Raw genomic sequence first — 27,542 nt, 5'->3', positions numbered from 1 at the left:
GCAAAGTACTGTGGACAAGTTTGCACCTTCTGTGTGAGATAAGCAGCATTCCACACAACAGATGCCCATTTTGCTGTCATCCATATTGACTGCTTACCATCAGAATGCTTGGTCATGTCCTACTCACTGTCATTAAAAGGCAGTGAGGCTGATGATAAAGGATCGTGTGGCTCCAGTTCAATCCCTTCACAGGAAAAAAATCAAACAAAAAGTCTGCAGAATTGCTATCTAAAGAGCTTTCCCATCTGGGCTTTCTTAAATGACTCACCAGAAATCTGGGAAAGTACAAATAGTCCTCAACTTACAACCATTCGTTTAGTGACAATTTGGAGTTACAACAGCACTGAGAAAAGTGAGTTAAGTGACTTACGATCATTTTTCACGCCTACGACCATTGCAGCATCCCATGGTTGCTTGATTAAAATTTGGATGGCAACTGCCTCATATTTATGACAGTTGCAACATCCTGGGGGCATGCAATCACCTTTCGCAAACTTCTGAGAAGCTAAGTCAATGAGGAAGCTGGATTCACTTAACAATCATATAACTAATTTAAGAACTGCAGTGATTCACTTAATAACTATGGCAAGAAAAGTTGTAAAGTAGGGAAAAGTTCAGCCAACAACTGTCTCATTTAGCAACTATGGCCATAAGTTGAGGACTACCTATATCAGAGGGCAATTAACAAGACAAGAATATAGCACAGTTTGAAATCAATTAGCTAGGATGAGGCAGATAAATTTTGTTAAAATTCTTTGGAACTTTAAAAGCTCATGTCTTCATGGGTTATTCTAAGGAAGATTTTGCCAATGTACTACTCTCAGATTTGTTTTGGATTATATGACTGGAAATGTTGGATGTTGCAGTCCCAAAATATCTGAAAGGTACAAGCTGAGGAAGATTGTTTTAGATTGCATCTACTTTATTGGTCTTCACAATGGATATCCATGTAGAATGTAGTCACGATAGATAATCAAAAACATACAGTAGTTTGCACATTCTGACCAGCTCAAGGTTGGCTCAGTCCTCCATTCTTCTGAGGTGGTAAAATGAGGACCCAGATTGTTGGAGGCAATATGCTGACTCTGTAAACTGCTTATAGAGAGATGTAAAGCACTGTAAAGTGGTATATAAGTCTAAGTGCTATTTGCTATTGCTAAATCTCAATGCTTATCCAACAAGACAATAATTAGATTTTCCTAATATTCAGAATAGTATGGAACATACCAACACCATTGATCCTTTAGTTTGATAAAACAAATAGACAGAATGAACTGATTACCCACATGAATAATCTAATACCATTATTCTTTAGTCCTCCACATCTTATGAGTAAAACTATCCAGGGTCTGGTCCCACCTAATATTTGGGAATGATTGCTCAAAGGAGAAAATACATAAATCATCCTGCATAAGGCTTCTCATTGAAAAGCCTGAATATCAGAGATAAGAAAGTAAAAGACAAAAATGAAATATTGATTCAGTGGGCATGGAAATTTCTGGAGAATTATAAGGGCTGTAGTTCAATACATTTGAAGCTCATATAGAATATTATATAGGGTGGACCAGAGTAAAAAGCAAGCTGATATATGCAACATAGTCAGGAAGAACCAATGAGCTGTCAAGGTTAAAGCAGTGCAAAATCCTGGTAGATAATAGCTCTACAATCTTAAATAGGTATCCATAAGAAACTCTAACTTCAGCTGACGCTGATATTATTGAAATGGATGGAAACTGAACAAGGAGAGATTCAACCTGGAAATAAGGAGAAATTTTCTGACAGTGGGAACAATCAATCAATGGAACAGCTTGCCTTCAGAATTTGTGGGAGCTTCATCACTGGAAGCTTTCAAGAAGAGACTGGACTTCCATCTGTCAAAAATGACTTATTAACCACATTTCAACGACCCAAAACATGGAAGCTCAAGTGTATATTACATTAAATGTACAAAATTTCAAAACCCACCTTCCTGAAATGATAGATCTTCTAAATGTCCCATATCTTCACTTTCATCTCTCTTAGCTTCGGTTTCCTGTTTGTCTTCATCAAGTTCCTGTTTGTCTTCATCATGCCTAGTTGGGATATCATCTTGGAAGGAAAGCTTCTTCTTTTTCTTCTTCTTTTTCTGCTTTATACTTTCACTACTGAGGCTTGCATGAGGAACTAAAGAAAGATCAGGTAGTACTGGGGGCTTTTTCAATGGCCATCTTGTCTTTGACTGTGTGGCCATTATTTTACTTTCTCCAAGTGGGAGAGTGGAACTTAATGGAAACAGTGTGTCATGACTTGTATAGCCATATTTTGATCTAATCTTTGGCCACTCTGTGCTTTGGTCTTTTTTGTCCTTTTCATCCACGGAAACTGCAGCTGTTGCTTTGTTGGTTTGCTTTAGCCCAACAAGTTTCTGAAATTTATTTGCTTTCTTCTCTAGGCTGTCAATAGTGATCTCTTCATCTGGTTCATATAATCCAACCAAGTGAGCATAACAAAGTGGTATCCCCTTATCAAGCAAAATATTTCTTCTCCGTTCTACTTCGGAGTCATCCATAGTAGGAAAGCCTTGGCAAGATTCTCTGTCCAAAATACCATACTCATCTATAAGTAACAATCAGAAGAAGTAATGAGATTATTAACTACTGTACATGTCAAGCTGAAGTAAGGAATCTCTATAAAAGTGCTATCTGCACTCATACTGCCAAATAACAATATTTTACACAATGATTCCCAGAGGTATTGTTACCAGTATAGTAAAAAGAAAATTACAATTTTATTGTGAATCCACAGTACCCATCATTCTTCATGCAGGAACAACATAAATGACTTATCTTCAAGAAGTGCTTATTTTGTTTAATAATCTTTGCTCTCCTTTTAGCCAATTATCTCCTTCCCAATCAATGATTCATAAATACAACACAGGAGGATGAGCTTTTCTAAAGATAGGATATTCTAAGAACCATTAATAAAAAAAAGCAAAGTGTGCCTTCTATTTTAGTTCAGAAAATAAGTATACCATAACTTTTTGAATTTTAGGAATTATATACATATTTTTTTTTTCATAGTACATCAATCTTTTTTTTATATCAGTTTAAGACAGCATCCACTTACAACAACCGAAAAGTAACTTACAGAGACCAGACTAAAACAGGGGGTCCCAAGCCCTGGGCAATGAACTAGTACCAGTCAGTGGCCTGTTAGGAACTGTGCTGTGGAAGAGGTGAGCAAGTAACCAAACCTTCATTGGCACATACACAGGCTCTAGTTTGCTATTCTCCTCCCCTCCATTCCCATCTGTGGAAGACAATTTTTCTTCCAAAACTGGTCCCTGGTGTCAGAATGGTTGGAGGCCACTGGGCTAGACAACATTTTACCATGAACCTAATTCATGAGCTGTGAACACTTACGCATATGTTGACTTAATAATCCTCTCACAGATGTCAGAAATTCTGAGATGTTCAATTTCCCATCCTCTGTCAAAGAAAAAAGACTTCAGGAATGTACTGTATAAAAGAACCTCTTTCCCCACATTTATATCCGTATGCTTATAGTTTCCTATTAGGCAAATTATTGATTAACTATTATTATTGATAAACTGAATCTTAGCTACCTTGAAGAATGAGCACTACAGTGGAGACTACTGAAGTCCAGCTTTATTGGTTTATTGAATCAAACGTGTGTAGTCTTGGCACAATTGGTTTAATTGGGTTTTTATTAGTTGATATGTGTTGTGACTCCGGGCTTGGAATCTGCTCCTGTGGCAGATATGAGTTCGAGCGACGAGGATATGGCAGCAAAATATGAGCCGGCATTGCTTAGTGACTTGGATAGTACCCAGGATGAGGAGATGGATTTAACAAGGGGAGATAAACCTGATTTATTGGAGTTGTCAGGACCTTCGACCTCCTCTGGTTCTTTATCTGAGCAGCAGCCGGGAATGGCTAACAAGGAAGGCATGCAAGAGTTTTCCAGCGGGGAAGACAACTTGGAGAACTTATGGCTTGACGTCAGAAATAGAAGGAGGCTGAGACGCCAATCTCAGTTAGAAAGGAGGCGTCGAGCCAGTAACTAATTAGGGAAATTAACACGCTCCATAAGCGGATAAAAGGACACGGCTGGGCTGGTGGAATTCGCCAGAAGCAAAGTGACTAAATGGGAGTGAAGACATGCAGCAAACTCTCTGAGGCTTGTGAATTACTGCCATGCCAGGATTTTCGGACAGAGTGTGGATTTATTGCTGTGTTTTGGAATTACTTCAGCCGTTCTCTTGTGGGGGTTTGTTTTTGATTTGAGTTAATTCTGAAACGGCTGAATTTTGTTTTGCTCACCTGAAATTAAAGGGGAGACATAACAGATATGTATTTGGACTTTGTAGGAATGGATATTCATTTCAGTCAAACATGTACTTGTTGTTACTGAGACAGAAAATATGATGTCATTTTGAGTAACTGATGTAAAACATTACCTGAAAATCTCAAAACTTTCCTCCTCATTCTTCGATGCAGCTAATTTTCATCTCAATTTATAGTAAAAGCTTCTATCTTCATAATAAATATAATAGAATGATAAAGCAAGGAAATTGGCAATGTCTCTAGTGCAGTATTTCTCAACCTTGGCTGGAAGATTCTGGGAATTAAGGTCCACACAACTTAAGGTTGCAAAGATAAGAAACACTGCTCTAGTGTTTAATTTTGATGTATATTAAAAAAGAACTTGGAACTATAGACTTCACATTTCCTTTGAGATGAACTTGGATGAGTTCAGATTTTCTTTTCTGTCTCTGATAATAATCTGGTTCTTCTGTTGAAATCAAAGACCAAAGAAACTTGGTAGCAACCTTCAGTTTAATATAAAATTTTATAATCTTTTTAATGGTACCATCTCTTCCAATCCAGCATACACTGAAATAGGCATATACTTACTGGTAATTGTAGTGTGTTCTAGTGTTTGCTGTATAATTAGGGGACTAAGGCTGACCCCCAAGCATGCTAAAATTGGCTCCAATTCTTCAATGGCTATCATATCCTTTTTAATGGTTCGGAAAATCCTCTGAACATTTTCAAAAGCTGCAGAAGATGCAAGAGAACAAAAACAGGACAGGACAATTAAAAAGCACAAATTGATAATCACCTAGGTATAGTATAGAGAATAATAGAGAATAACTTTTACTGTAATAATTTATGATTAAGATGGCACTGAACAAATGGTGTTATGACCAGTCACTTTACTTACAGCCCTTTCAGCATTCCTGTGGTCATGTGATTGTAATCTGCAACCTTTCCTGCCAGTTTCTGAGAAGAAATTAATGAGGAAGCCAGCAGGAAATCATAAGTCGCAGTCACATGAGATTCTTGCTCAATAGCCCATGCAGTTCTCACTTAATGATGGCATCTGGGACTGCCAGAATCACTGCTAAGTTGTGTGGAAGTTTTAACTCAAGGACAGAGTTTCTGGTCCCAATTAGTGAGGACTACCTGTATTATGGTCACAAGCTTTGGCCAAACTAATATCACAGAATGTTCACAGAAAATTTCAGTAGCATGCGAATAAAACCTAGAAGAAATACTATACTCAGTAAAGCATTTTTGGCCCAGACTTTTCACTGATCTTGCAGAGGTTCTGGTAGTGATTAGGTTTCAGAAACAGAGGTGGTATTCAGCAGGTTATGACCAGTTCTGGAGAACCAGTGGTGGAAATTTTGAGTAGTTATAAGAACCAGCAAATACCACCTTTGACTGGCCAGCCCCCATCTAATTCTCTGCCTCCTGAGTCCCAGCTGATTGGCTGGGTCTTATTTTGTTGTCCTGAACAGGAGAACGGAGCTGGAAAGCAGGTTAGTGGGGTGAGGAGGGAATGTGGATTTTACAGTATCCTTCCCCTGCCACATCCACCAAGCCATGCCCACCAAGCCACACCCACCAAGCCACACCATGCCCACCAAGCCATGCCCAGAGAACCAGTAGTAAAAAAATTTCAATCCCACCACTGTTTCAGAACCATCCTATAGCTAAAAATTGACATAAAATTATCTTAGAATTGGGCCTCAAACAACTTTTAAGTTTTGTAAATTCATATAAAATGGTCACTCCTAATTTTTTAAGTCCTCCAGTTCTGCATCTGGCCATCTTAAAAGGCTAGTGACTTGATAGGTATTGACCAGGGTTAGGAAAACCTTCAGACATTACAGTTATCTGAAGCAAAGGGCAGAATAGTGCCTTCCTTCTTGCTCAAATTGTCTGTTGAATCTTATTGCAGCATTAATGACATCTGAGAGCCACAAGCAAACTTAAAATGGCATGAACAAATGTAGATTTGATTCAGAGAAGGAGGAAGGACATGAGCCATTACAAAAAAGGTACATGAACCTTGAGAACATAGAAAACGTGAGAAAGAAATTCAGAATAATTTTATATTGACTGTAACTCTATGAGAAATATTCTACATACCCTCAAGATCAATGTAGAGCAAGGTGTTACGTGCAACATCCAAAAAGTCATAAAAATCCAGACTGCCATACGCTGTATGAAAAAGAAAGGCAAGACAAAATGGTAAAAATGTGAGGCAACTACAGTTAGTTTATAATTTTATATATAAATGAACCAAATGTAACATGTTCTACGTATTTATTTCATGTACACATACACACACAACACACACACTAACAAGCATGCACACAAGGATTACTTGTTTAAAATTCTGCAAAATATTAGTTTATGAAATTCCTAGGCTCAAGAATAAGAAATAGCACAGACCATCAATAGGGATAAACTGGAGAACTTGAAGCATCTGATCTTTGGACAGGAGGATACCCAAAGTGTGTAAGGTAAGGAGGAGATAGTTGATGTGAATTCTTCCCCTTCTGATGGCAGTAAAAATGGTGCAAGCCCTGGAGAGTCCTGGAAAAGTAAACATAATATTCTGAGTCTGCTAAAAGGCCCTAAAAGCAAATTATATTATTGATTTCTTTCACCCAAGGAAATCTAGATATCCTCAGTGTGGAATCTATTTCAGATCTTTTCATCAGATTATTCCACAAAAGCTTACAGGAGTCTGACAACAACTTGTCTGACAAAAGCAAAAACATACTTGGTATGAGATGGGCAGCATACCAAATAAATAAATAAATATGCTACTAATTTCAATAGCAAAGAAAAAGCAATCATATTCTTTCTTACCTTTTGTTCCATGGAGAAGACATGGGTCAAAGTGTTCTCCCTCATCACAGAATGTTGTGTAGAGATTGTACATAGCTTTACTTTGCCTGCCAAGACACATGCACACACTAACAGCTGACAAATACAATCTCTTTAATTTATCTCTTTCTTGCATTCATAACTCAACTTCTTCCAGTCTAGTGGTGGCACCTTGATGAATGGCTACAAGCCTCCATTCCTACTTGTTTAGAAACTTATACTACAAAATCATGAGCGTGATAGAGAAACCAGATTATTCTTTAGAGAAGGAACAAAAAGCAGATACAGACATTCATTCCAAAAGTTGCAATATAGTAAATCAGCATAGCATTAAAAAAGATCGAGTTTCCAATCACATACAATTTTTTTCTGTGTCTACAATCCTAGACACGGTGGTACTTTTTTTTCTCCTGATATTGATGAAGGTGTGGAGGTAAAATTTGATTTTCTCACAAGTTTGAATCTCTGAAATGTGAGCTTTATTTTGAGTAATAATGTACAATAAGTATTAGGATTTCTACCAGATATAGATCTTAGAAAGGACAGATTTTATATATCATTGGAACAGTAGATAGTACAGTGTCTACTAATACTTATTCAAAATGATGTAAGCTTGCAACAGTTGATTTCAATCCAAATCCCGAGTTAAGTTTTATTACCTGTTACAGATGCAACTGGTTTAAAATCACCTGTAGCTAATTTCAATTTTGTTGGTTTAATGATAGCAATCAAGATAAATTTATATTATAAAAGGAGATATTGGGATGAAACATAAGAGTTTATCCTGTTTTTCAAGGTGGTTGAGAATTATGATGCCTAAAGTAGATTGGCACTATCTGGAAATGTAGTTAGTTGATGTACAACTGTGAACAGAGAATAACATGGTTAATAAGGAAGACCTAATACTTAGGATTGTGCTTCTTTGTGATTTTAATTTTAAACACCCAGTTATTTTGAATACCTTACGGCTAGCTTGCAATCTCATACCAAGTGTGGAAAATTCCTATAGATAGTCCCTGATTTATGACCACAATTGAGCCCAAAATTTCTGTTGCTAAGTGAGATATTTGTTATGTGAGTTTTGTCCCACTTTATGACCGTTCTTGCTATGGTTGTTAAGTGAATTACTGTATTTGTTAAATTAGTAAAATGGTTGTTAAGTGAATCTGGCTTCCCCACTGACTTGCTTGTTAGAAGGTCACAAAAGGTGATCACATGAGCACAGGACACTGCAATGCTCATAAATGTGAGTCAGTTGCCAACCACCTGAATTTTGATCACATGACCATGCGGATGCTGCAATGGTTGTAAGTCTGAAATATGGTCATAAGTCACATTTTTCAGTGATGTTGTAACTTTAAATGATCACTAAATAAACTGTTGTAAGTTGAGGACTACCTGTATTTTAGCAGTGTCTTCTGGAAGCATGACATTTTTGCAACTTACATTAGAGCAGAAGTAGCCCAAAGTTATCCTTCAAACATATTTTTAGTCATCTGAAAAGTAGTGTCATTTTCTAAAATTAATCTCTCTTATCTCTCTCTTCTACTTTACTTTAAAAATATATTCATTCCTATAGAATAATGTTACCTCCCATCCCAGGTGCCCTTAATAGACAGTTCTACTCTTTTCAGTTCTACTCTACAAAAGATTGTTTTAACATTAAGCTGCAGATTTCAAATAGATACTGTATTTAATATCTACAAATGGAAGAAAATATTTGCTTTCTAATGTAAAAGGGCTTTGTCTTTTCCTTTATTCATTGTTGATGTTCCTCTTATTAAATCAAGTATTCTAGGTTGCCCAAATACCTGTTGCTTCCTTTGGAGGAAAGCATCCTAAGCATCTGAGCTTTGGTAAGTGCCCTGTAGTCTTTCTTCCTTTTCACATTCTTCAAAAGTCCTTTCTCTCGTGAGCAGATCTAATGGGGAGGATGAAATGACAAGATGCACTCAACTAAACTTTTCATCAGGAAGAAATATACAAGCAACATCTTACTTCTGTACAGATATAATTGATTTAAGATATAATTGATTTACAGATATATATGATTTAAGCATGGTATATAAAATCATACATTGCAATGTCCTACCTGTCAATGAATACTTCAGCTTCAACCATAACAACACAAGAGCACACAATAGATACAAACTCAAAGTAAACCGCACCAAACTTGATTGCAGGAAATACGACTTCAGCAATAGAGTGGTCAATGTCTGGAATACTCTACCCGACTCTGTAGTCTCTTCCCCAAACCCCAAAAACTTTAACCTCAAGACTGTCTACCATTGACCTCACCCCTTTCCTAAGAGGTCTTTTTGGGGCGTGCATAAGCGCACCAACGTGCCTACCGTCCCTGTCCTATTGTTTCTCTTATTCTTCTTTTATTTTTCTTATATGTACCCATTTCATGTATTCACAACTATGTATACACTTATACTTATTATCTTGTAAACAATTGGCAAATCAAATAAATAAATAAAATAAATAAATAAATAAAATAAAAATAAGATATGAGTTGTTATTAGGGGGGAGGGAAAGAATCCATTCTTGTCTCCAAACTTAATTTGGACCAGGTAAAGTTAGAGGGGTGTGTGAAGTAAAGGCTAGTGCAACTTAACAGATTTTCTGGCCAAACCTTTATTCCAGTCTAATTATTCCAGCAATATTAAAGATGAGCGATAAACAAAGAAGAAGCACAAATGTGATGATAAAAAGTGAAAAGAAAATCTGTGCAAACTTGAAGCTCTTCAGTCCTAATATTGTCATAATGCTAACATGTAAGGCAAGGTTACATGTTATTATTATAGCCACCTACTAATATATTACATGTTATTATTATAGCCACCTACTAATTTGAATTCAAAGCAAAAGAATCCTTCTTTATCTCAATTACTTCAACGGGATATATGGGATTCCTGTACGTAACTGTAGGTTTCTACATTATAAATTTATAAGTAAATAGATAACAATTTATTCAAAGACAGAAGTCTCCAAAATGGTTATGTTGCTGATTAAAGGATTTTTTTTTAAAAAAAATATTTTTAAAAACAAACATACACATACAAAACATGTTTTGTATCTGATTAAAGGTTTTTGTTCTCCCTTTGCTCTTTTTGTTTTGCTATACTGTTTTTTTTCTGTTATACTGCCTTTGTTTAGTATTTTTTACATTATAATATTTATGTAACTACACAATGAACTGAAGATTATATAGGCTGCAAAGGCAGACATAGAAAGTAAACCATTTATCTAATGACTAAAAGGTAAAGGTAAAGTTTCCCTTTGCATATAGGTGCTAGTCATTTCCGGCTCTAGGGGCCGATGTTCATCTCCGTTACAAAGCCGAAGAGCCAGCGCTGTCCAAAGACATCTCTGTGGTCATGTGACCAGCATGACTTAATGCCGAAGGCAAATGGGACGCTGTTACCTTCCCACCAAATGGGTCCCTATTTTTCTACTTGCTTTTTTACATGCTTTCAAAGTGTTAGGCTGGCAGAAGCTGGGACAAGTAACAGGAGCTCACTCCATTACGTGGCACTAGGGATTCGAACCACTGAACTGCTGACCTTTCTGATCGACAAGCTCAGTGTCTTAGCCACTGAGCCATGATTAACCAGTGTCTATACTTCAATGAAATAGGATTTTTGTATCCATCTTGATTATCAGGAGATTCCAATAAAGGAGAATATTTGTAACTCAGAGTTGAAATGAAGGATCCTTGGGGGTCTCTGAGACATTTCATTACCCAAATTAAGCAACATTATCAGTGCTAGGATGCATAGATAATGTTACATAGTTTGGGTAATGAAATGTCTTCAGAAAACAATCAGGCTCAGAGAGCACCAAGAGCCACTCATTTCAGGAGATTGCTCCATTGTGACTTACAAGAGCCTCTAAATTATAGAATTATAGGGCTGTAAGAGTTCTTATAGTCCAACCCATACCTAAGAAAATAATGGCCTCAAAGTGTGATACCTTTCTGTAATTCCTTAGGAGCCTGATTATCTCCTCTGCCACTTTCAATGCCATTGAAGTCACACAAACGCCTCATGTTGGGATCAATTCCAGAAGACATCAAAAAAAGATGTGGCCACAGCCCTGCTCTTATAATCATTGCATCATCCTACCTCAATTAATTGATTGAATATACTATAGTTATAATAAAGATGGAATGGGAAAATGGCTTGGAAAAAGGCTATGAGAAGCCACCTTCATACTGCTGAAGAAACACTGCATGATTCCATAATTCAAAGAATATCTTTTCTTCATTTTTATTAAACAGATGCTTTTATTCTTCATATTGTGCCTAGGACAAGAGCCATCAAACTGAGCACTCCTGCTAATAGACCCCCAACCCTGTTTCCTTTCAATTTGGGGGCAAAAAAGAATAAAATCCTGACTTTTTCTACAGATGTAACACAATTCCACAGTTACGCTTCTTTGCCCAAAAGGTTCAGTGTGATCTCTAGTCATGAAAAGATTGGCTTAAAGATGGTTTAATTAGAAGCCAATTCAGAAATCCAGAGTTTTTTAATCTCAGCAACTCCAAGAATTCCCATCTGCTGAGGTTGTGAAACAAAGCTCTACAATTTGGGGGCTTGTAACAGAAGCATGCAGTTCATACAGGGATGCTTTTATTTCCCATTTCTCTGGCTTTGTTTGAGCTGAAAGTATGAGGAAGGATGCTTAATGCTTCCTGGGGTCAGCAGAGGTTCAGTGATAGTGGTAATGGAAAAGCTGTCTTTCAGTGTACACTACTACTACTCATTTCCATGGGTAATTTTCTAGGAAAACTCCAATATTTTTAAACTAGATCTTAATACAGCCCTGTAACTCTTGCTCTCACCTCGTGTCCTCTGAATAGTGGTCTTTGATGTCTCCACATAATGCTTTTGTGAAATGGTGCTTTGGGAAGATGCAGTGGGCTGTGCTTGATCAATCGTCTACGAGAGACAAAAATGAAAAGATTAGCATATTGGGAAAGTGACCGAAATGTATTTCCTGAATTTCATTTTCAACTGCTTTAAAACAAAATGAAACTGACAGCACAGAATATATAGTCCAATATTTTAATCAGACTAGATAAAGGATTTACAGTGATAAAAGCCAATGTGCCTTGTTCAAAAGAAAATAACTTAAAATGATCAAAAAATATCTGTGATTTGATTAGAAATAGTGGAAGACTTTGAATATAAAACAATAATCAGAATGGTTTTTAAGACGTCATATTTTTTTAAGTTGTTTGTGATCAGTCTGATGAGCAAACTGCAACTGCATAGCTGACTTATCTTCCACCTATCCCAATTTAAATTCTACATTAGCCTATCTACTATATGCAGCTGATGAAGTGAGCTGTAGTTTACAAGTACCTCGTAATAAAAGTGGTTGGTTAGAAAAGGTGCTATCGAATTACTTCACTTTGTCTTAAAATTAATGGCTTTATACAATTGTGCGGGCAGGATAATCCCACTATTCAAATATTTAAGACAGCTACAAACATTCAGGGAAATACTTCAGTAGCCAAAAGTTTTCCCATCTAAAACTTTTCATAAATTCCAGCCTGCTGTTTGCTTGAACGTTAGCTTCTTCTGTCTCAAGACTCCATGAAATGTACTTCAACACAGTTCAAAACAGACAAAGGAGGAACAATGAGAAGAATGTAATAATATGTGGAATAATATGCGGAATGCCCAAAGCCCATCATCACTTGATGTCTTAGCTTACTCAGTTGTACTGCAGCCACAGCGGTTATGGAAAGAAGGCTTGCGTGCTGGGATAGAAAAACGGCGTTCCTCTTCCTTCCATTCTGTAGGCTTCTTCCATACGCATACAGGAACAGATTCAACCTCAGACTGCAACTCTGGATTCACCAATTGGGATTCAGTCCAAGTTGATGTCTTTAGATCATCAGTGTCAGTACTAGGAAGAGAAAAATAAACTCAAGACTAGGAACAGATGACAATTCTCTCTATGACTGGGTTCACTTGACACACCTTTGGCTTCTGAGTTAACCCTTTTTTGGTGATTGCAAATACATTGAGTTATTAATTAGAAAAATGGTTGAATTTGCTAAACATATATAGGCTGTGACCAAAACCCCTGATTTTAAATCAGAGTTAAAATTGATCAATCTTAGCATGTTATGCAAAGGCAATATAGTGACTTCGCACATCATGAATATGTTCACTCAGATTGCTAGATGACAACATGAAAAAACCATGTACTGCATCTTGATATTGTAGAAAGTTAGCATGTGAAATTTAAGATTCATGAGATAAATACTATATAGTACAGGATTTCCCTTTCATGTAATAGTTTAAGCAATTGAAGCTGTTACACAGCTGTTACAAAGACAGTGAAAAGGTTAGATTAAACTGAACTGAGTATAACTGAGGCTCCTTTGGAAATTATCTTCTAAACTGCAGGACCAAAAAATCCTGATAATCTTATCTTCTGCTACTCTGACTTACTGCTCTGAAATGAGGGAGGAAAAAATAGTTGTGCTTTTCTCGGGAGTAAGAAAGCTAGATAGATCATCCTTCCAATCTGATGTTTCTTTTTCCCATGAACTAGAGGAATATAATGCTGAGGGTTCTTTATCTTCCTGCAGATCTGATGTTTTTAAAGATGGCTGGGTGTTATCCTCATTCTGTTCCTTTAGGTCTTTAGATTTTTCCTCTTTAACCTGCTGTCCGGGAGATTTCTTGTCGTGTTCACCCTCCTCATTTGGGTAATTGGATTTGTTCTCCTCAGTTTCTGCATTTGAGTTCTGGGGCTGACCACCCATTTTGGTATTCTCAGTTAGGTCTTGGGGTTTGCTGTGAAGGAAGGAAAACAAAACATTCATTTACAGAGATGGTTCTGTTCTGGCTTTGGTTCTCTCTAGTTACTCTCCACCAAGGGCACAAAGTTCTAATTGCAACATTTTGGTGATATAGAAGCATAGTAAGTTCAGATATACCTGTAGATATACCTATGTTAGGGTTAGGGTTAGGTTATTCCAGGGTTATTCCCCTGGAATAACCTAACCCTAATGCTAGGTTTTTTTCCATAGGTTATTCCAGGGGATGAAACCAAGCACAGATAGTCATTTAGCTACTGCTTTGGATAGCAACTATTTACAATTATAACAGGGATGAAAAAGTAGCTTTGGGACCAATGTGTACGTTTACGACCTTTGCAATGTCTCTCTTAGACACATATCCCCCATTATAGCCAGTCAGCACTTTTTCTGTAACTGATCCATTTTTTCCTCCCTTGTCCCAAAAGCAGAGAGATTGCCTAAATAAACTATTCCTTCCTGAGCTGTTTTTTTCTGCAGCACAGTGTATCCCTAGAAAGTGCTAACTGCGATAAGCTCAACTCTGTGATCTTAATAAGTTTATTAGAATGCACTTACAGAATAGCAACAGCATTTAGACTTGTATCTCACTTCATAGTGCTTTCAAATGAAACAAAGAAAATGTTAAAAAGTTGTATTTATGTAGTTACTTACCAAGCACATCTAAATTATATTAAAGTAAACAAAATATCTTTATAATCCCCAAGGCATGTCACAACTTTTGAGTACTCCTTAATATTTGGAAATGGAAAGTTGAAAATTTTGACATGCCCTAGACTGCTTTACAGCATTCTCTAAGAATCAGCATATTGCTCCCAACAATCTTGGTCCTCCTTTAACCGACCGCGGAAGGATGGAGGACTGCGTCAACTTTGAGCCGATCAGGATCAAACTCCTGATAGTGGGCAGTCAGCCTACAATACAGCATTCTAACCATTGTGCCACCACAGCTGGTGCATTAAACTGGCAAGCCTTAGTTAGTTTCATGCTGAAGGCTTTTGTTTGCCTCTTAAGGAAAGCTGAAATCATAAGTACAGAGTCATTTAATTTTCATTTGGTGACATTTCGCTTAATGATCAAGTTGACAGAACCAATTCTGGTTGCTAAAATACATGCATGTCTTTCACGAGCCTTTAAAGCAGAAGTCAACAACTTTTTAAATATAACAGTCTCATGAGAGGACATTTTGGCAATCTCCCTTAGAGATGTTATTAAGACTTTGAGTGTCATCATTAACATCTCACAAGAATGTCTGATATTTCTTCAGCCTTAAATGATGTATGACTTCAGAGGTTCCATGGAACAAGATTTTTCCCTATTAATATAACTGGCAATGGATCTGGCAATGGATAAATGATTTCAGAAGTGAAGTGTGTTAGTTATCAGGGTTCCGGCAGTTACTTCAATTAAATCATGAGCCTTGAGCCACACTCCCAAAACTAAAGAGGATTTATTTGAAGGTAACATTCTACTTCCGGCACTAATCTGGCCGTAGCCAACTCTGAGATACATAATTCATTGTCACCCTTGATCCTGCTTCCCCCCCCACCCCTCTGGGTGTATCATCCAATGAAAAAACGTCCATAGCCAAGAGTCATCAATCATGCACTCCATTAGATTTTTTCACGGCAGAAGCTTCAGCCATCTAATCAGAAGAAAATATGAATGGAATGTACTTTCGATTTACCCTGTGGTCTGCTCTTTGACCCCCCCTTATTTCTGTTGTCAACTATAAAACGTGTATACGAAATGTTTTATGAGTTGACATTAGTTCTTTTATAATCTATTTATTTATTGGAGTTTTTATCCTATTATTATTACTTTATAAATAACTCAAACAGCAAACATACTTAACATTCCTTCCTCATTCTATTCCCCCAACAACTCTATGAGGTGGGTTGACTAAATGACTGGCCCAAAGTCACTCAGCTGGCTTTCATACCTAAGGCAAGACTAAAATTCAGAGTCTCCTGGTTTCTAGGTTAGCATCTTCATCACTAAATCAAACTGACTGTCTTTTCTTTTGCTACTTGTTTTGCTATTGCATATGTCATTGCTCAGTTTGTAACTGGGCCAAGGGTTTTACCTTTGGGGTGGATATATGCAGTACAATGCAGTGCAGATCTGTACATTGGAGAAACAAACCAACCACTTCACAAACATGTGGTACAACATAGGAGAACAAACCCATCAGGACAAGATTCAGCAGTCAATTTACACTTGAAAGATAAAGATCATTCTTTTGATGACAGCAAACTCCACATTCTGGAAGAGAGGACTGCTGGTTTGAAAGAAGGGTCAAAGAGGTCATCTACGTTAAGATTGGACTACTCTCTCTCTCAACAAAGGTGGAGGGATATGACATCACCTATTTCCTGTTTACAACACAGTCCTTTCAGCAGTTCCAAGAAAGTTCCACACCCATTTGCACCTATTAACCTAGGTGATCCTGAGGACACAGGTAAACCCCTTCTACACTGCCTCAACAACTCTTAGAAAGAGGGCTAATAGCCAGATGACTGCAAGGAACATAAATCCTTCCATTTTCCACCATTCAGTCAGAACTGAAAAAGCTTCTTGGATAAGAAGAAAAATGTCTTCCAGGAAAAACAAAGTAAGTCCAGTTACCTTTTCAAAAATCACCTTTGAAATAGCCATGACCTGGATGACTGAGAATCTCAATAGACAAAAGCTACCCATGTTAGAAAGATAAGAACTTAAACAACCTTTTTTCTGGTGGTTTATCAAGAAGGATAGCTTTTCAGGGAAGATAACAAAAAGCCAAGATAGTAATATTTACTTTCTTAAACCTCTGTTCTGCCTCATATCATATCAGATGAATGGATGAAAGTTTTAGCCTGAAATATTTGTGACCCAACTTACAGAAGCCAGAATTAAACATGAGACCTTCTGCATCAAAATAGAAGCTGTTCCACCATGCCTAAAAGTACTCATCTTCAGGGAAGATATATTGTCAAATCTAAATTTTTAAAATGGATAGTGGCCTTCTCTGAAGACGAGAGATATTTTCAGATGTCTTTGGCAAGGATAAATATTTTGAAATGTAAGAATGAAAGCCAGGTGTCACCCTCTGCAGTTTGGATAAACTGCTTTAGTGTAAATCAACATTTTACTTTTTTCAATAAATGTCCTCAGACTCAAAAAATTGAATAAAAGATTTTTAAAAATGTAATGGAAGATTCTTGTTTCAGGAATCCAACTTTTATTTAGGTTCCAGTGAACATATTTTATTCATGAGAAAAGTTCCCAAGTATGAACCTTTATGAATCCTGACAAAACAAAACACCTGTTTATTTTTATTTATTTTATCTAATTTGTAGGCTTTCTAACTCCATGGTCACTCTGGGCAGCTTACAAATAAAAGAAAAGCAATATATAGAAAAAGAGAACATAGCTGACTGAAAAATAAATGCTGAAGTTTAAATCATACTAAATTAAATAAAGGGCTTCACAACTACCCAATCCTGAGAAAACTAGTTTTTTTGTAATTGCCAAAATATCATAAAGGTAGGTACCACATTATTTTCTTGGGGCAGGAGGAATATCAGTGGAAAGGCACTGCCACAGAATAGGCATAATTCTTGGATCCCATAAAATAATGAGCCTTAAAGTGCATATTGATTAAAACCAAGGCTCCATTCCCACTAATGCTGTTCCACCCACTCCTTCAGATCCAGCTTATTTCAGTGCTGGGCAGTAAATATGCTAGAATAAAACCTGAGATCTCTGGCTACTTGTGGATCATTGAAAAGTCTCCTAAACACATTCCTAGTAATGCAATCCCAGTTATAGTAAAAAAAAGGGGGGGGGACTTTGATGCAGGAATAGAATCAATATACCAATTCAAATAATACATTTAGGAAATAAAAAAGGTGTCATATATGTTGCATGTAATGTACATGCAATTTTAAAACTTAAGACAATTATACTTGTTAAAGTTTGATTTTGTTTTACATAATAAAGTAGCTGATTTTTTTTTTTACAGATACAAAATTATTAACCTTCCATCTTTCTTGGGTGGGGTGTCCATTCTTCTGAAACAAAGTTTTGTTACTTCCTCATCGGTAGTGATGTCCAATAAATTCTTCAAAAACAAAGTCCCAATGAAAACATGGAGAATGCTACATCTTAGCTGGAGTGTAACAGAAACTATTATCCATTTCTGACAGCAAACTTTCAGCCAGAAATGGCAAGCACAAACAGAAATACTTACAGCAAAATACTGTAATTGTTGCCACAGCTCTCTTGCCGAAAAGTCTCTGGGATTAGCAAGTTTGCTGGCAATATCCAAAAGGTCAGAAATTGAAATGCGACAGTGTCGAACAGCTAGGACAATCAACAAGAGTGTAGAAAGTTTTAAGATTTCTGATTTTCCCCTGGCAACATAAAAGAGGTCTTATGCTTCGTGCCAAATAGTTAATAGGAGGGTCCAAGAGAGTTTGATGGAACTGGCTCTCTGGAGATGGATATGCAGCCCTCCCACCACAGTAGGTTCTCCCCTACTGTCTTGATTTCAATAGTTGTGTGGAGAAGTTCCAATCTAATGATGTCATAGAATAGGGCATGACCTATGTGATATAAATACCTATCCTATTGGTGGAGAAGGGGGGAAAAGGCTCTTAATCATTCACTAACATTAAAGGTCCCAAGCTGCAGAATAATGGATTGATTCAGAAGGATGAATTAGATTTATTTCACCCATCTAACAATCAAGATACCAAACAAATTACTATTTTAAATTCTGTATGAGACCCTCCAGGAAGTAAATCCTCATAATTATTTGTAGAGAAAGTGGCCTGTAACAATATTCAAGTATTATTCATATTCGAGGCAATCTTTTTTATATTTAGAAACACAGCCATTTTCATCTCTGAATATTGCTCCCCACCAAACAAATGTAGCTCATAGATGGGCATGGATATGAAACTATGTGTATGAATCTACTTGTCATAAAGCAATCAGAAATTATAATTCTGCAATGGCAAATTATGTAAGTAGAAGGCATACTTTTGTTTTTAAAAAAAAATCTTAAAATTTTCTTTTACTGGTAACTTTTGGTATACGGGCCTTACTTTTTGGTACCTGAATGGGTGTAGAATAGTAACGATGAAAACAGGGTTTGGTAGAAGTCCTGACAAACAAAAGGAATAGTAAATTGGCAAAAAATATACACAGGCATACTATTTATTTATAGAATTGATCTACCACTTCATTCTAACCAGCTCCAAGTGATGTGTATTGACAGCAAAACAAAAACAGCAAAACCCAGACCACAATGTTGCAATACAGTAATGGTCCCATTGGAACAGGGCAAAACTTAACATTCCACAGCCGTGTATTTACATCCCTGTAGAAATTCATCAGGGAAGTGACAGTCCAGTTGAATGAGAGCAAACTGTCCCCTGGGCAGCAAAGAAAAGGTCCATTGAGAAGGGCTAATTGTGGAGCCACGGTGAAATTTGGGGGATGTGTGTGATAGCTTGTCCCACTGATATTACTGGATGAGTAGATTGGATGAGTTTTGGAGCAGGCTTTTTAAAAGTTACCCAGGTCTTCAGCCATATAAAACTTCCAAATTGGTATTTAGAATCTTAAATCAGACTGCTTCAAGTTAACTAGCAGCCAGTGCAGTTTTGGGTATCCACTAGCATTGCTGGAACTATGAAAGGGTATCATGAAGCTGTGATAAAAGCAGAGACAACATTCTCAGCCCTCACTCAGGTAAACTACCTTTGGAGATCCTGCACCATACTTTAGCAAGTTAGATTAAGGTTCCTTTGATGTATTCGCAGCTGGCAGGGCAGCTATGCTGGCCAATGCTTTCAGCACCATGGAATCTTCTCCAGGCCATATGTGCAGTGTTTAATTCTCAGAACTATCCAGTGAGTGTGGTCATTGTTAAGAATCTGAGAACTAAAATCTGACGTCCATATTTGAGAATGTTGCTCTATCTATCCTTTACCCTTGGTAAATGTGATTATCTTGTCTGAAGATTGTGAAATCTTAAAGGGATAATCCTGCAATTTAAAAACTGCTTCTTTTCTTCTGTTTTGCAGCTGTTGTTTTATTATGTTCCTATATGGTAGTAATATGAGGCTAGGCTAGTTGCCATAACTAAAAAATGAAGGAGGCATATAAGCAGCAAGGAAAATAAGCAAGGAATCTAAAAGATCCCTTCAGACAAGAAAGAAACAAATTCTTAAAGAAACCAAGGGAAAAAATGATCCCTGAACCAGGCAAAAGAAATTGGGCCGAAGCAGGGGTGGGATTCTACCAGTTTGCACCTATTCGCTAGAACCGGTTGTTAACATTCTAAGCAATTCAGAGAACTGGTTGTTAGAAGAAATTACTGGCCTAATCCTGTAAGGAAGGCAGGAAGGAAACATTCTGGTGTTGCTTACAGAAACTGTCTCTCCGTTAACTCTTATTACATTCTTGGCAGGACTAGACTTCCTGTCTCTGGAACTTCTCTGGAGTTTTTTCCCCCTCCTTTGCTGGTACTTTGCTTGTGTGGAGTGACCATTCAAAGTTACAATGGCACTGAAAAAAGTGGCTTATGACCCTTTTTCACACTTACAACTGTTGCAGCATCCCCACAGTCATGAGAGGCCAGGCGAGGAGATGCATGTCTCAATATGAGTGATATTGAGTTGGCCACCCCCAGCCAATAACATGATCACCAAGCCATGTCCACCCAGTCACATGACCACACAGCCATGCCCATCACCTAAGGCACACCCACAGAACTGGTTGTTAAAATTTTGAATCCCACCCCTGGGCCTAAGCACATGTTACACCCTCCCCAATCCCAGCTAATCAACAAAGCAAGAACTTTTTGGGAGTCATCTTTGAACCAGATCTCACAGTTTTCATCCCTCTTGCTAGTGTCTGGCAGCTAGTTGAGAATAGGTTGTGACTCAGTGTTTATAAGCATATGAGAAAGCACAAAAGTCCATGGTAATCAGCCAAGTTTTAACTGTTACTTTAAATTCACTGTCTTTTCATGTATTCCAAAAAACCTGATGTGCCTCAGTGTTCAGTTGAAAATACACATCCCTAATTATTTCTAAGCTGCTGACCAGGGCTGTGTGTCTTTCTGCTTTAATCACAACTATTTGAACATCCAGGGAGCACCCAAGGAGTGCTTTATAAGATCTGCATGCCTCAGCCAGCTATGAATGTGTAAGGAGAGTAGGATCACATGCAACAGCAGTATGAAAGATAATTGATTTGTCAGCCAAAATGACCTTAGGGAAAAGCAACCTGGCATCCACTTTCCTGGTTTCTAGACCAGCTCATTTATCACTACATCAAATTGGTAAATAATCATACACATGCTTTGTGTATGAGATCCCCTTAGTTAAAATGTATACTACTTGAGCTTTCCATTAGATTCTTGAACTGTTCCAGCCAATAATGTGATGTGCAGTGTGCATATGTTCCAATGAATATGTGCCTTTTGGAGTATGTGTTCATTCATCTATAGGTATCCATAACTACCTTCTTCCCCTCCCACTATCAGTAAATGTACTGTCTACAAAGGGAGGAGGATGAAAAATTCCTAATGGCTATAAGACCATACAGATATTCTGGAATTCTCTGGCTTATGTTGTTGCTTGTTGTTTGAATTTCTTCTGTGAAAGGTTAAAAGAGATACGGAGTGTGGCTTTCGGAAAAGACTGAGCTGAAGTCTTCACTCCGGTCCGTGTCACAGCACAGAGGTATTTTATCCTTCATAGGTTTGAACTGTCAGTTCTCATTTGTGGACTTACAGTGGACTTAACAGACAACACAATGCTCATCTGATGGCTGAATTTTTGCATATTGTCTAGTTTTTGTCTTCATATTGTTTTCATTGCTAGGACTCGGAGACACAATCTGTAAGTTTATTCTTTTTTGGTTCCAACCAAAATGATGGGATTCCTTTACTTTGGATAAGATCAAAGCAATAGGAGGAAGAAGAGGAATATCTTATTTCATTCAGCACAGTGACTAAATTAGTAGACCAGCAAAATACTGCGGACATAATATATTTAGATTTCAGCGAGGCATTCGACAAAGTAGACCACAACCTACTTCTTAATAAGCTAGAAAAAAGTGGAATAGATAGCACCACCTCTAGATGGACTCGCAACTGGCTGGCAAACCATACTCAACGAGTAGTCCTTAATGGGTCTAAGTCTGCATGGAGGGAAATAAGCAGTGGGGTGCCACAAGGTTCCGTCTTAGGCCCAGTACTCTTCAATATCTTCATTAACGACTTGGATGAGGGAATAGAAGGGGAACTTACCAAATTGGCAGATGATACTAAGCTGGCAGGAATAGTTAACACAGAAGAAGATAGGCTCAAGATCCAGCTGGATCTTGACAGACTAGAACACTGGGCCGTATCTAACAAAATGAAATTCAATGTAGAGAAAAGTAAAGTCCTACACTTAGGCAAGAAAAACCAAAAGTACACATATAGACTGGGTGAAACCAGGCTCAATAGCAGTAACTGTGAGAGGGATCTTGGAGTCTTAGTGGACACCCAGCTAAATATGAGCCAGCAGTGTGCAGCAGCAGCCAAAAAAGCTAATGCAATCCTAAATTGTATTAACAGAGGGATACAATCAAGATCAAGGGAAGTACATCCAGTTTTGTTCACCACATTATAAAAAGATGTTGAGACTCTAGAAAAGTACAGAGAAGAGCAACCAGGATGATTAGGGACTGGAGGCTAAAACATACAACGAACGGTTGCAGGAACTGGGCTTGGCTAGTCTAGTAAAGAGAAAGACCAGGGAGACATGATAGCGGTCTTCCAATATTTGAGGGGCTGCCACAGGGAGGAAGGGGTCAAGCTATTTCCTAAAGCGCCTGTAGGCCAGACAAGGAATAATGGATGGAAGCTGAACAAGGAGGGATTTAACCTGGAAATAAGGATAAACTTTCTGACAGTGAGAACAATCAACCAATGGAACAGCTTTGCCCTCGGAAGTTGTGGGAGCATCATCACTTGAGACTTGGAAGAAGAGATTGGACTGCCATTTGTCAGAAATGGTGTAGGGTCTCTTGCTTGGGTGGGGGGTTGGACTAGATGACCTACAAGGTCCCTTCCAACTCTGATTATCTGTTAAGTCTGTTAATATCTTAGGATATAAGCTTATAGCACATAGGAGTACTTTTGCAATTCTTTGAGTTTGTTTCTGGTTTATTTGACTATAGGTAGTCCTTGACATATGACTACAATGGACCCCAACATTTCTGTTGCTAAGCAAGGCAGTAGTTGAGTTTTGCCCTGTTTTGTCCTTTCTTGCCACAGTTATTAAGTGAGCTATTAAGGTAGTAACATGGTTATTGGGTGAATCTGGCTTTTCCATTGAATTTGCTTATCAGAAGGCCACAAAAGGTGACCATTATGAACTCATACAATATTCAACCATCATAAATATGAACCAATTGCCAAGCATCCAAATTCTGGATCACATGACCATGAGGATGGTCACAAATGTAAAAAATGATCATAAGTAACTTTTTTCAGTGTCGTTGTACCTTCAAATAATCACTAAATGAATGGTTGTAAGTCAAGGAGTAACCGTAATTGCAACTGAATGAAGTGTCTTTGCTATATTCAATTGCATAAAGAAAAATGCTGCAGAGGGCTTTTTAAACTCCAAATTCTTAGCTTGAACTCTTTATTTATTTATTAGTGGCCCATGTCGCCATAAGGCAACTCTTTTGTACTGTGGAAATAAAAGTGATTTTTTTTAAAAAAATTAGATCTTTTAATTTAAATTGAGTTTGTATTTGGATATTTGAAATTGAAGAAAATATAAACCTCTTTTATCTGAGATTCTTGAAAAAAAATAGTAAGGTTTTAAAATAAAAAAGTGGTAAAGATAATTTCAACTTGCAAATGCAGAGAGAAATAAGCAAGCAGACCTGATCCATGTCCAAAAGTGCAAAATGAGAGAAGAAAGGCAGAGAAAGAGAGAGAACAAATTAAAAGAGTGAATGAAAGAAGAGATGCTTGAATATAAATCCAAGGAACCAGAATCAAAATAGAAAATGCAACAGAAGACATTAGTGCACTGTTATAGCAAACAATAGCACATAATAGTCAGTGAAAAAGTTAATTTGAATATATCAAAATAAATCATGCTTTAATTAGTGACTTAAATAATCTTCCACTAGCAAATTACCAACTTTTTAAAATTTTTTTATTGGTTTTCAAAAACAAACATAAACAAACAAAACATAAAAACATCAAGCTATCTTCCATAGGTGTATATACAGTGTGCCGGTTGGTTTACAAATTGTTTTGTGCTTCCATTTCGTAGTCTTCAATTACAATTACATTACATATAATCTCATATTGTCAATCAAAAATTAAATAGTATCATTATTAATCAATCATTTGACTATACTTTTATTCATTCATGTTTTACAAGATAACCATAATTTACTTAGTTTATTTTATAACAGTTCATATTATCATCCCAAATCTATCCTAAAATCATTTTGTAGATATAATAAGAAAGAAGTACATCTTTATATATTTATTATTTTCTAAAAGTCTACATATTTCATTACTGTACTTTATTGTCTAACCATTGATAGAAAAGATCCCAAATTTTATAAAATTGTTTATCCTCTTGTTCTCTAATTTCAAATGTCAATCTACTCATTTCAGCACATTCCAATATTTTCTTAATGATTTCCTCCTGTGATGGTATTTTCTCATTTTTTCAGTTTTTAGCAAATACAATCCTAGCCGCTGTTAATACATTTACAATCAGGTATTTCAAGTCTTTACTATATATTTCAGGTAAAATTCCCAATAAAAATATCTCTGGTTTCAAGTCTATATGTTTTTTTTGTCATTTTTCCAACCACGTGTGGATTTTACTCCAGTATTTTTAGCATCCGCACATGTCCACCACATATGGTAATATGAGCCAGGTGTCTGATGATATTTCCAACATTTTTCGGATTTATTCTTGAACATTCTTGCTATTCTTGTCGGGGAAAATGCCACCTGTAAAACATCTTATACAAATTTTCTTTATATGCTGTTGACATTGTCATTTTATAATTTTGAGACCACAATTTTTGCCATTTCTCTAAATCAATCCCATATCCAAAATTCTTCCCCCAAGCAATCATAGTTTCTTTAACTTGTTCTTCTTCTAGTTTAATTTCTAATAAATATCCATACAATTTTTTAATCACCTTTTCATCAGTACCTGTCAAAATCTTATCTAAATCAGTCAGTTTATCATAGAAACCTTCTGTTTTAGAATCTTAATCATACCTTGAATGTATTTGCGCATATGAAAACCAATTCATCTTTATACCTTGTTCTTCTAGTTTTTGCATAGATTTAAGTTCACCCTTTTCATCCAATATTTCACCATATCTAACTGTTTGTTCCTTTTTGTATATTATAGGATATGAAAATGCTTCAATAGTCGATAACCAGACTGGAATTTTCAAATAACGTTGTCTTTTAATCTTCTCCCAGTTTAACCACAGAGACTCCCGTATATAATGTCTTCTAAAATACCCCTGTGTTTTAGTTCCTTTGTACCATAAAAAAGCATGCCACCCCAACTACAAATCATGTCCTTCTAATGTCAACAATCTAGTATTTCTTAGTGTTATCCATTCCTTAACCCACATCAGATTTGTAGTTTGGTAGTACAACTCCCAATTAGGCAGACCAAATCCTCCTCTAATTCTAGCATCTTGCAAAAGTTTTAACTTTATTCTTGCTTTCTTACCTTGCCATATATATTTCAACACAATTTTATTTAAATCTTCAAAGTAGTCTTTTCCAAGCCTAATTGGAATTGTTTGAAACAAATATAAAATTCTGGGTAATATATTCATCTTGATTGTTGAAATTCTCCCTATTAGTGACAGTTGTAAGTTTTCCCATTTCGCCAAATCTAGCGCTATGTGCTGTTTAAGTTTAATATAATCATTCTCTTTTAATGTACTACATCTTGCTGTCAAATATATCCCCAAGTACTTGATCTTATTCGTGACCTGAATTTTCAATAGATCTGCCAGTTCTTCCTTTTGTCTTAATAGCATATTCTTTGTCAAAATCTTTGTCTTATCTTTATTTATTTTCAAACCAGCCACCTTTCCATATGTCTCTATCTTTTCTATCAATTTTGATGCTGTTTCTAAAGGGTCTTCTAAGATGAAAACCAGATCATCCACAAATGCTTGCAGCTTAAATTCTTCCTTTTTGATTTTCATTCCTTTTATATTCTTTTCATCTCTAATATTTCTGTTTACACTTCCAAAGTTAACACAAACAACAAAGGTGATAGTGGGCACCCTTGTCTTGTTCCTTTTCTTATATTGATAGAGTCTGTCAGTTCTCCCTCTAACATTACCTTTGCCGTTTGCTTATAGTATATAGCTTCTATTGCTTGAATAAATTTTCTAGCAAAACCCACCTGTTCCAACAGTAATAACATGAATCGCCAATTCACATTATCAAATGCCTTCTGTGCATCTAGAAATATCAGAGCCATTTGTTTTTCAGGATGTGCCTCGTAGTATTCCAAGGTGTCCAAGATTACTCTCATGTTATCTTTAATTTGTCTCTTTGGCAGAAATCCATTTTGATCAGGATGGATAAAATTATTTAAATATTTTTTAAGTCTTTCTGCCAATATTGAAGCAAATATTTTATAATCTGCATTTAGTAGAGAAATGGGTCTATAGTTCTTAATTTGTAATGGGTCGGCCTCCTCTTTTGGAATAAGTGTAATATAGGCTTCTGACCATGATTTAGGTATCTTCTTCTTTAACATAACTTCATTCATAACTTCTAACAATGGAAGATTCAACGATTCTTGTAATGTTTTATAACATTCTGCCGGAAGTCCATCTGGGCCTGGTGCCTTTCCATTATTTTGCTTCTTGAGTGCTTCAGTTAACTCCATCATTGTTATATTGCTTTCTAACATTGTTACAATCTTTTTAGGTATCTGAGGTAAATTAGCATTCTATAAGTACTGCTTAACTCTTTCCTCATCAATATTCTCTTGCATGTATAATTTCCCATAGAAGTCTCGAATGATTTCCTTCTTCTCTTTACTACCATGGCAAACTTGGCCTTGGTCATCTATTAATTGCAATCTTTTCCTTAATTCTTTCTCCTTTCTCAATTTGTATGCTAACCATCTACCTGGTTTGTTTGCGTCTTCAAAGTAGTTCTGTTTAGCACCTCTAATTTTCTGTGCTAATTCTTCTTTTTCTATTTGACCCATTTTGTGTTTAATTATATCCATGTTTAGCTTGATGTCCTTTTCTGTGGCATTTTCTGTAGCTCTTTTTCAAGTCTTTTATGCTCATCCTCTAGGGCAGGGGTGTCCAACCTTGGCAACTTTAAGACTTGTGGACTTCAACTCCCAGAATTCCTCAGCCAGCAAAGCTGGCTGAGGAATTCTGGGAGTTGAAGTCCACAAGTCTTAAAGTTGCCAAGG

The 27,542-nt window shown here is 36.7% G+C and overlaps 1 protein-coding gene across 1 annotated transcript in view; it reads right to left on the bottom strand.

Moving 5' to 3' along the window:
- LOC113422078 (uncharacterized) overlaps positions 1 to 13,977 on the bottom strand; it is a 131,558-nt gene extending 117,581 nt beyond the window's left edge. Inside the window, exons 1-11 of the mRNA XM_087947337.1 lie at positions 13,661 to 13,977; positions 12,915 to 13,109; positions 12,037 to 12,133; positions 8,999 to 9,108; positions 7,170 to 7,255; positions 6,747 to 6,890; positions 6,441 to 6,512; positions 4,917 to 5,060; positions 3,402 to 3,467; positions 1,966 to 2,595; positions 128 to 184 (exon numbers count right to left, since the gene is read on the bottom strand). Of these exons, the coding sequence (XP_087803463.1) occupies positions 128 to 184; positions 1,966 to 2,595; positions 3,402 to 3,467; positions 4,917 to 5,060; positions 6,441 to 6,512; positions 6,747 to 6,890; positions 7,170 to 7,255; positions 8,999 to 9,108; positions 12,037 to 12,133; positions 12,915 to 13,109; positions 13,661 to 13,977 (1,918 nt within the window). The remainder of the gene's footprint in view (positions 1 to 127; positions 185 to 1,965; positions 2,596 to 3,401; positions 3,468 to 4,916; positions 5,061 to 6,440; positions 6,513 to 6,746; positions 6,891 to 7,169; positions 7,256 to 8,998; positions 9,109 to 12,036; positions 12,134 to 12,914; positions 13,110 to 13,660) is intronic.
- Between the last annotated feature and the right edge of the window lie 13,565 nt (positions 13,978 to 27,542).

This window comes from Notechis scutatus, chromosome Z (genome assembly GCF_049901735.1).
Source record: "Notechis scutatus isolate UNSWTSFEM ecotype Mainland chromosome Z, rNotScu1.2, whole genome shotgun sequence".
NCBI lineage: Eukaryota > Metazoa > Chordata > Lepidosauria > Squamata > Elapidae > Notechis > Notechis scutatus.
Note: the sequence above shows the minus strand (reverse complement) of the source record. Positions and strands in the feature narration are given on the sequence as shown.